Source organism: Chiloscyllium plagiosum, unplaced genomic scaffold (genome assembly GCF_004010195.1).
Source record: "Chiloscyllium plagiosum isolate BGI_BamShark_2017 unplaced genomic scaffold, ASM401019v2 scaf_1803, whole genome shotgun sequence".
Taxonomy (NCBI): Eukaryota; Metazoa; Chordata; class Chondrichthyes; order Orectolobiformes; family Hemiscylliidae; genus Chiloscyllium; species Chiloscyllium plagiosum.
The window spans coordinates 1,425-12,115 of NW_025206848.1; the positions used below are offsets into that span (position 1 = coordinate 1,425).

General features: G+C 41.6%; 2 protein-coding genes across 2 annotated transcripts in view; one reads left to right on the forward strand and one right to left on the reverse strand.

Moving 5' to 3' along the window:
• Nucleotides 1–1,077, forward strand: part of LOC122546551 (transmembrane 6 superfamily member 2-like) — a 1,838-nt gene extending 761 nt beyond the window's left edge. The window contains exon 2 of the mRNA XM_043685240.1: nt 439–1,077. Coding sequence (XP_043541175.1) covers nt 439–648 — 210 coding nt within the window. The 3' untranslated portion in view covers nt 649–1,077. The remainder of the gene's footprint in view (nt 1–438) is intronic.
• A 4,270-nt stretch (nt 1,078–5,347) lies between these two features.
• On the reverse strand, nt 5,348–10,576 carry LOC122546550 (occludin-like). Its single transcript, XM_043685239.1, has 3 exons — nt 10,352–10,576; nt 9,387–9,428; nt 5,348–8,132 (listed from the first exon to the last, which is right to left on the reverse strand). Exons 1-3 carry the CDS (start codon nt 10,559–10,561, stop codon nt 8,031–8,033), a joined length of 354 nt encoding a protein of 117 aa, XP_043541174.1. The 5' UTR covers nt 10,562–10,576; the 3' UTR covers nt 5,348–8,030.
• Between the last annotated feature and the right edge of the window lie 115 nt (nt 10,577–10,691).

A 10,691-nucleotide genomic window follows, 5' to 3' on the forward strand; every position in this document is an offset into this window, starting at 1 on the left:
TTACACCCCCCCCTCCCCCGCTCTGCCACCCCCTACAGTGCTATTGTTTCTGAGATCTCTGTACTCCTCTAATGCTGGACTTTGTGCGAATCCCTGATTTTGTTTTGCCTCCCCATTGATGGAAGTGTGTTCTGCTACCTGGGACCGAAGCTTTGGAACAGCCTTCATAAACCTCTCCACCTCCTAATGTCTTTTCCCTCCAATGCCTAAAAACCACCTTTTTTGAGTAAGCTTTAGGTTTACTCTCATCCTATCTTCCGATGGGACTCAATGTCCATTATTTTTGTTCACCTCCCATGAACATGCCGTGGAACTAACTTCAACTTTTAACTAAGTTGAAGCCATTATAGAAAGACAGGGTATTGATCAGTCTGAGGAAAGCCCTCACATTGTACATATTTTAATCTGTTTCTCATTCTCTCCTTCCTTCTCCTCCAGGCTCAGTTTTCTCACATTGGCGCTTCCTTACACACTCGTACTTCCCTTACCTACCGAGTACCCCAGAATGAGGTCTCGTCCTTCCTCTACACCAACATCCTCTTCGCTGTTGGCGCTCAGCTCTTGGCATTTCGCTGTATCACTTTTTCTAGCTTCTTCCGGAGGGAAATACCCAGAAATATCAACGAGCTGGAGAAGAAAATCAACTAAAGGGACAGGCCAAGTGGATCACATGCAGAGGCAGTGAACTGTAATAGTTGGTCCTTTAAAGTGATGTTAAATGAGGTGTCAACCATAACTTGCTGGAGAGCACCCTCATCTCTGAACCAGAATGTTATGCATCAAAACCCACCGCAGACACACCCCACATAATGGAGACAGACCCTCCTGTGCAGTGCAGAGAGAGTTGAGCTGTTTAACCAAGGCCCTTTCTGCCCCCTCAAGTGGAGAGAAAAGATTACATGATTACTCATTTGAAGGAAGGTGAGGGAGTTATCCCTAGTGTCCTAACTAATAGTTATCCCTCAATTGACAACACTAAAACCGTTTTTTGGTCGTATCACATTGTTCTTTGTGCTGTGTATAAATTTGCTGTTACATTTCCCATATTACAACAATGATTATGCGTCAAAAACAAAATTAATTGACTGTAAAGTACTTTGGAACATTCTGTGGTTATGCAAGGTGCTACATAATTGCAAGTTCTTTCATTTACATACAAACAGGAAACAAGAGGAGGCCACTCGGCCCTTTGACCCTGCTCTGCCATTCAATAAGACCATGGTTGACCTGATTTCAACCTCAACTTGACATTCCCTGATAATCTTTCATCTGATTATTTTATGCACTGCATCCAGTTGTCCATTCTGTTTCATGTGTGTGTGCAATGAATTTCCCCCACTTCAATTAGCCTTTGTATTCCAAAGTTGAATTTCGCACAACTTCTCATTTCTCTGAACACCAACCCCAAACCCATGCCTTTCATAAAACATCTATGACAGCTTGTTGGCTTGACCTCATGATAGAGTTGTACTATAATAAACTGCTGGACACCCTGATGGATGGAACCCTGAATGACTTGGAAGGGCAGTACAAGAGATTAGTGAGTGTCAACCTTGACATTAGAGTGAGGCCATTCAGGGTTGGGTTAGCAGCTCCAGCTGCAGACATTCTTGGAGAAATCACTGTCCATCCTCTCCAAATTGCCTGCATGCAGTCAGACCAGATTTGCTCCTCATCTCCAACTACTTTATAATTCATGAATGAATTTGTTCAAAGAACAATTTGAAAAAAGAACACTATGTTTTTAACACTACTATGAATTTTGTCTGGGTGTTGCATGCTACTGTTTTCTGGAGAATAATCCTCAAGACTTCCAATCAATGTTGAAAGGTATGGTATTCTATTCAGGAATGTTGTCAGAAAGTGGTAAATCACATGAAAGGGAGTGAAAATCTGAACTCTGAGACCAAAAAGCTAGAGGATGGAAATCTCAAAACTGACTGAGCTTGATAGGTTTTGTTTGGATTGGTGTATTAATGCTGCGCGGAGAGAATTGCGCAGATGGTGGTGTTCCATCACACTCCTGACCGGTGCCTTGTAGATAATGGACAGGTTTTTGGGAAACAGTGGATAAATGGTAATGTTCCTAGACTAAAAGGAACTGTGGATGTTAGAAATCTGAAGCCAAAACAGAACTTGCTGAAGAAGCTCAGCAGGTTTGGCAACAACTTTGGAGAGAAGAGTTAACATTTCAAGTCCAGTGATCCTTCTCCTAAACTCAGTGTCAAAAAATGAGTTAGTAGAGATCCAGGCTTATGTTCTGAGGATATGGGATCAAATCTTGCTACAGTAGCTGATCGAATTTGAATTCAGTTAATAAATTTGCAACATAAAAGCTTGTACATTAATGGTGACCATTTCAACTATCATTGATACCATCCACTTCACTGTTCTTGAGGGGAGGTTATCTGAATTCCTTTTACCTGGTCTGAGTCATTTGTAATTCCAGGCCAACAGTTGTCAGTGGCAATAATTTGCTAACATGTATGATTGCCCACCTAGGATATTCCATGTCACTGGTCGTGGGTTCTGTGGGTCCCTGTGACTTGATAGAAGTGTGCACGATGATAAGAAGCATAGAGTGAATAGTCAAGAGACTTTTTCCCAGGGCAGAAATGGCTATCACAAGGGGGCATAATTTTAAGGTGATTGGAGGAAGGTTTAGGGGAGATGTCAGAGGTCGGTTCTTTACACAAAGTGGAATGCACTGCCAACAGTGGTAGTAGAGTCGGATACATTAGGCACATTTAAGCGATTCTTAGATTGGCACTTGGATGATAGTAAAAATGAAGGGTATATCGATTAGTTTGATCTTAAAGTTGGATAAAAGGTTGGCACAACATCGAGGGCTGAAGGGCCTGTACTGTAGTGTCCTATATTCTACTTAAGGATTGCAGAATGAAGATGACTAGATGATATGAAGGTACAAAGCAGCTAAGAGCTAATTGAATGATGGGACATCCTGAAGAGAATGAATGGCCTCCTCCTGTTCCTATGAAGGGAGACTGTCTTTGTGCTTCTGATGAGCTGATTTGGCTTATGATTCTTGGAGTTAAGGATGTAATGGGATGAAGAATGGACATATTCCCAAAATATCCAGCTGTTTATCTTCTGGCTATAGATCACATGGGATCCCGATTCAATCCAGAGCATTGAAACTTATCATTGTGGTCAATAGGACCTTGCTCAGATGGCAGAGTAACAACGCTGCTGTAGTGGGCTCAGTATCCCTGAACCAAGGCCCGAGAAGGGAGAGAAACATCTGGCTCTTCATCTCAATCCATCCAAATCATGTATGAGATTCAAACAGTGGAGGCCTTGACAAGGCAGGTGAAGGGCCTGCACCAACTCATTGAAGAGTGCCAACTGGTGGTCAAGATTGGAACTTACACGTGGATGAAGTAGTGGACGTTTCTCTATCACCAGTGAAAGTTGTACTCCAGTGGGATACGGTTACCAACTCTCCACAAATGCCCAGGGCTCTTCAGATTTAAAATTAATTCACAGGACACTGCAGTGAGCAATACCAAGGAGGGGAATCATATCAAAATGTTATGTTTTTCATTCTCTTTAATCATCTTTGTTAATTAGTCATGAAATAAATTGGCAATGGGGCAAGGACCGCAGAGGAAGCTATTTGGGAACCAATCAGAGGATTCTTCACCATCAGTCATGGAGTCTTTTCACTCTCAGTTGGCTATAGGCACAGTATGGCACTGAGGGTTGGCATGTTGGACAGCTAAAAGCAGAGATTGCTGGGGGAGAGTTGGGATATTGTAGGATGGAACCTCCAGGAATACACCAAACTCAAGATGGCAACCACTAGAGGAAGCTTCCTGAGAGCAAGGGAGAGATTTTCTCAAAAGATTCACTCGCTGACAAGGTGGATTCTGTTCCCCCCCCACACACATACACCCACACAAACACTATATACACACCAACCAGTTCATGAAGCCCTCCTTGTGCTTGTCTATATGACAATGATGGTATGCCAAAGTGAGCTCTGTGGGTCACGTTGTTTCCTTGTGTATCTTTAAAAAAAAGTTTTAAGTTCTGTTTTATATCAGACATTTCCAGCTCTGAGCACTGGAATTGAGTTTCAGTAATATTTTATTTTACAAGGTAATAAATTTGGTACTAAAATACCTATCCGCTATCATTAATTCAAAATCAAGCCATCCAGAATAGGTTAGACCTTAGAATCATACAACCCTCCTTCTGGACTGACCACAATGCCATCCAGTTGTATGGAGTAGTTGTCAGATGCAGAGTGTCGGAGTACAGACCACCAGACGTTATCCATTTGCCTCTAGACTGCACAGTTAGGGAATTCTGTAATATGATTCCTCTGTGTCTCTCTTCAGGACAGTACATGGGCATGTTGGTCCATCCTGCGAACTAAATAGAGACTGTCCTTTACTTATTTCAAGTTTAGTTTTTATACAACACTGGTTAGGTCTCAGCTGGAACACTGTGCCAAATGCTGAGCATAACACTTTCGGAAGGTAAAGGCCTTTGCAATGGAGAGGAGATTTACTGGAATGGTTTCTGGGGTGAGAGATCTCAGTTACAAGGAGACAATTAAGAAACTAAGATTGTTGTATGTCCAGCTCAAAAGACCATGATGTGGAGATGCCAGAGTTGTACTGGGATGGACAAGGTCAAAAAAAAATCAAATGACTTGAAAGGAATCTGGATTTTGCATTTTAAATCAACAGTCTACCTCCTAATTGATTAAAGAATTCAACAAGGTTAGCAAGTTTTAAATTTGTTAACTTTTTGCTTGTAAATACTGTGTCTTATTCCTCTCTATCATACCATGCCTGAGGAAGGAGCTGAACTCTGAAAGTTTGCAATTTCAAATAAACCTGTTGGGACTATAACCTGATGTCATTAGATGTTTGATCCAGCTCAAAAGATTAAAGGTGCTTTTTAGTGGAAGTAGAGATTTACTAAAATTAAGAGGTGCTTTGATATAATAAATAAAGTGAAAATATTTCCACTGGCAGAAGGTTGATGACCAAAGATCATAGATTTAATGTAAGTGGCAATAAAAAAGCCCACATGATGGAGGATTGTGTTTTACACAGCGTGATGCTGGGCTGGGATCCAGAGTGTGCTGCCTTAAAGGGAGGTGTAATAATAACTTTCCAAGGGGAATTTATATAAATACATAAAGGAGAAAACTGCAGATCTATGAGCAAAGCAAAAGAGGATGGGAAATTTGAATTTCTTTTTGAAAAGAGTTATGACAGACTTGATGGGCTAAGTACCCCCTCCTGTGTTTTTGATTAAAGAAATTGACTGAACCCTCCAAACACAATCAAACACAGTTACTGCTTTGGAGTGAGATTAGTGTTAAAACATTTATGATACAATTCATTCAAAAATACAAAAGACTTAAGAATTTCATAATATGCAGAAATGGATTAAAACATGACTTTACAATAATTGGGAGTGTTTGCTGTACAAATGTTGTAGATAATCAAAGCATTGCAATAAATCATTGGACATGTCTTTGAGTGTTCTTGAGTCTTAAACTCACAACACAGCAAATATGGAACTGAGCATTAAAATGGGCTAACATCTGAAAATTGGGTCATATTCTGTACAGGGAAACGGTTAAGAGGATCTGTGCTGTCTACTGTTAAAGAGAAATCTAACTTTTACATGTGAAGTCTCATTCCTTCAGATTTAGATCATTTTTGGTGATTTTAAGAAAATGTTTTGAAATAAAATCTTTTTCTGCCTCAGTCTCTTAGTTCTACTTTTCTTTTCCTCTATTTATTTCACTTTCCAGAACGGATGATGGCATTAGATTTTAATAATTTACCAGACACTTCCTGGTTCAATCTCTGTTCAGTTCATTAACAATTCTTCAGTCAGATTGATTAAGGAGACATATTGTTGCTAGCCCTGTTCATAAAAAAAGCCTTTACAGAGCTCAGGATTCTTTCTGTTCTGTAACATATCCCAATGCAAAACCCCACAGAAAGCCTGTCACTTAGTCTAAATGTAGTGAATGGCTTATGTCCATCAATCATTAGGTAGTGGCCACATTTTCCAAACTATTATCATGGAATTTTAGGAGAAATGTATGTAATTTAATCTCCTGTTCCCATTAATTCCTTAGCTCATCTGCTAACACAAAATGATCGGAGTGTTTCGATTTGGGATTTATTACCAATAAGACAATCTAAGAACTGCCCTTTCCAACCGCTTAGACTCCACGGGATTTATACAGAATTAGTCAGTGAGTGTATATATAAAAACAGAGAAAGGACTGACTTGTCTTTGCTCCAAGGTGGCCTTATTCTAGCTCAATGCAATTCAATTATTGAATTAAATTTATAATTATTTCTAAAATTCTAGCTTTTGTTACTTATTGCAATGCAAATAATACAAGAGCAAATAAAAGCTGGAGAATCAATAAAAACTATGCAACATAATTGTCCCATATCATTGGCAGTAAAGTTCTGGTGAGAGATCGATGGAATTATTCTGATTGTAAAGATTCAGGGAACAGCTTCCAACATGGACAATCATGATACTCTAGTGCAAGTCAGGTATCATTCTGTCCACAATCTACATAGATTCATCTGGGTTCAGCTTCTACAGGAACTCTTTGGCCTGACCACTGGGGAATGGACCACTCATCTATTCAACTGGGAAAACCAAAGCTATGGTTCTTGGTCCCCGTTGTAAACTCCATTCCCTCTCCTCTGATTCCATCCCTTTCCATACTGTCTGTCTGTGGTTAAGTCAGGACGTTCAGAACTTCCACATCTGAATGACACCTGCTAGGAGACCATCCACATTGTCCCCTCTCCAGGTAATCTCCATTGTCAAAACTTCCACCACATCGCTTACATTCAACATTTCTTAGCTCATCTCCTGCTGATGCAATTGTTTCTACCTCCTGTCACCTTTAGATATAACTGTTCCAATTCTCCCATAGAATCTCTACAGTGTGGAAACAGGCCCTTTGGCCCAACTCATCCATACCAATCTTCTGAAGGGTAACCTATCCTGACCCATTCCCCCCCTACCCTATTATCCTATATATCCATCTTCCACCCTGTATAAACCTGAGCTCATGACTTTAACCTTTAACAGCATGTCCAGTTCACCCATTATACATGCTCTCTGACATTCACTGACTCCTTCTCCAACAATGATTTGAATTGAAACGTCTCACTAATTTCTGAATTCCGTCCTGACCTCACCAACACAACAATCCTTTGAGGTTTCTCACTGCTTTAATTCTGGTTCCCTGACAATCCCCAAATCCCACCACTTCCCCATCCATGGCCAGGATTCATTGCTCTGGGCCAATGCTCTGCAATGCCAGTCCTAAAATTTCTGCTCTCTCTCTCTCTCTCTCTCTCCACCTTTAAAAACAAAACTCATAAAAACTCTCCCTTTGACTGAGCTTTTCGTCCCCCTTCTTAAATATCTCCTTCTGTGGTCTGGCAACTCCACCATGAAGCCACCAAAGACAGTTTATGATGTTAAAGGCACTATATAAATGCATACTGTTGTTGTGCAGATGGGGAGAGATGTAACATATTAATCTTTTGATGCTTGTTGCATAGCAAGGATTGAATGGCCCATGTGCTGTTTCTTCCATTGGATTGAACACTCTGGCTAAAGCTGTCGGAGGCTCCTCTCATGTTTCCTTTCAGTCTTATGTCAACTGCCAGTTCTTTGATTGACCAGGTATTGGATATAGATTATAGATTCTCAGCCACTCAGAGCAAAGCTGTCTAGAAACAAGATGTAGGAGTGGAGTCAGTGTTAATCAGCCTTCCCCTGCTGCAGGTTTGGTGTTGGCTCTGTCTCACTGTGAATACTGTCACATCCCAGTCCTGATCATTTTCCCCCAACAGTATCTGGTGGGAGTTTGGAATATACACCAAGCTGTGCAGGATTTTCCGAGTTTTCACATTGTAGGCTGTGGATAGGGGTTGGGAGATTGGAGAAGGAGAAAAGACAGAAAGGGTTGAAGAATGATGTGTCCTCTCTGAATCTCAATCTCGCTGGCGGTCATACTCGCTGACCATCCTCTTAATGTGGGACAGCTTCCTCTTCAGGCGCTTGCTCTGCAGTCGTTTACTCTGATACTCGGACGTCTGGAAATAATCAGAGAAAACAGCAAACAAAAAGCGTGAAGCTTTACGTTTCCTTATCGATATTTCTCTTTCCTTGAGAACACAGGAGGTGTAATATTCATTCAAGAAATGTCAGTGACAGAAAATTGAATCTTTCTATTTGTGGCTCCTAGTGACCTTATCAAACACTCCTACAATGGGGATTGCACAGGGTTAGATACAGAGTGAAGCTTTCTCTACTCTTTTAAACTGAAAGTAAAGCTTACTCTACACTATCCCAATCAAACACTCCCAGGACAGGCACAGAACAGGATTAGGTACAGAGTAAAGCATCCTCTACACTGAACCCAAACTTTCAGGGATAGTTACATTGGTTTGGATACCAAAGACACTTTGAACCCTTATGCCAGTTTCTATTATTTCTACTGAATGGGTAGAATGTGATTAAGAAGTGGGGAGGGCAGAGGAACCATATATCAGTTGGGGGGGGTGGGGGGGTGGGGACAGGTTCAGGTGCAGCAGGGGTGCGTGCTGGGAGACAACACGTCTGCCCTTGCTCTGACCCCACTGGCTACCTTCTGCCTGTAACCCCTATGCTGAGAACTGACCCCACATCATCTACATTTTTTGTGGCGCACTTTAAACCTCGTATGCTATGGGGTCCTTTTCAAGCTGCAGCCAACACCTTCTGTGTGCCATCCCCCCAGGCCTCACAGCTGACTGGTTCCCAGAGACTCCTGAGAAGAGGCAGCACCAGTCTCACACCAGCTCTCTGTCCGCCAGTGAGACCCCTGACACCATGAGATTCTGCTCAATATTTCAGATCAGTAACCTATCCTCAGAAAGCCATTCTCATTTCAGGTAAATTTAAATCCTTCTGAAAAATTAATTCAGTTTCTCCCCCCAACAGATGCTGCCTGATCTGAGTATTTTCAGCAACTTTTGTTCAGATTTTCAGCATCTGTAATATTTTGCTTTTGTATAATTGCCCTTGAACAGAATGTCTTAATTGGCCATTTCAGAGGGCAGTTAAGAGTCAGTTGGAGTCGCATGTAGGCCAGACCAGATAGGGATGGCAGATATTAGTGAACTAGAGGCGCTTTTACAATAATGGTCATAATTAGACCAGCTTCTTATTCCAAATCTTCATTGGCTCAAATTTCACCACGGTGGCACTCAAACCCACTCCCTGGGTTACTAGTCCAGTGATAAACCATTACCAAGCACTGCCCTTCCTGATGTTCTGTGTTCTGACTTGAATGGAATCATACTCACCTTCTTGTAGTCTTTTAATCTGTTGTATTCCTCAGCAACTCCCTAAAACAAAGCAAAACAAATCCTAAAACATGCCCAAAAAATGACTATTATTGAATTACACACAGATGATGCAATTAATCTGTTGATGCACTAATGATCCAGAGGCCTGGGATCTGGGATGACCATCAGGTGATGGGCTTGGAGGATTGCCTGATGAAATCTCTAGTGATCGGTATTTATCAACTGGAGAGAGAGTGCTGAGGCGATTTACCAGAACGAGAAACTTCAATGGTGGGGAGAGGTTGAAGAAGTTGGTACGGTTCTCCTTGGAGAGAAGGAGGCTGAGAGGAGATTGGAAATCAAAATCATGAATAGATTGCATAGAGTAGATAGAGAGAAGCTGTTCCTGCTCATTAAAGAAACAAAAATGAGAGGAACAGATCGAAAGTGAGTGTAAAAGGAACAAACTTGATGTGAGAAAATAACTTTTTCAGACAGTGAGTAGTTAGAGTCTGAAATGCACTGGCTGGAAATGTGGGGGAGGCAGATTCAGTTGAGACAGACATTCAAGAGGGACATCAAATGATTACTTGAATAAAAATAATGTGCAGAGGTATGAGCAAAGGCAGGAGATTGGCATCAGGTAATGGTACTTGTTTGAAGAGCTAGTGCAGACACAATGGGCTGAATGGTCTCCTCCTATGCTGTAATTATTCTGTGATTCTTCGATCCCAGGTGCTGACAATGAGGACTTCTCCATGACCTCATTTTGAAAGAACTCCTCAGATTATCCCTTTTCCAAACCCACAAATTCCACAAGGAGGAAACACCAGGAAAGGAACACAGGATACTATTGGGATGGTTGTTTCAGGATTGGGATTGAATTACAGAGATGTACAACTGATCAATAAAATACTAGAGTTCTTGCTGCTCCCTTCTCTCAACTTGCTCTGGATATGCAAGAATGACAGGAATGTTCCTACCTCATAGCTGGGGTCATCCTCAGTCAAGACGTCCAACCGCTTGCTCAGGAAATTGATCTGATTGTTAATTTCATCCATTTCAGCACAAAGCTGTTTATATTCCCGATGGTCATTGTCAAACTCCCGCTTATACTCCTGCCGAATGGGGTCGGAGGTTATGGGAGGGTACAAACTGATAAGACAAGAGATGGGGGTTAGAGCATGTTCCATCGAGACATTGCTGAGACTGCCTCTGCCACATCCCACCCCTCCATTCCCCCAACTGCAGTAGACAAGATGGCATTGAGGTGCCTTCTTGAACCACTGTAGACCCACAATTCCCTTCGGGAGAGAATTCCAG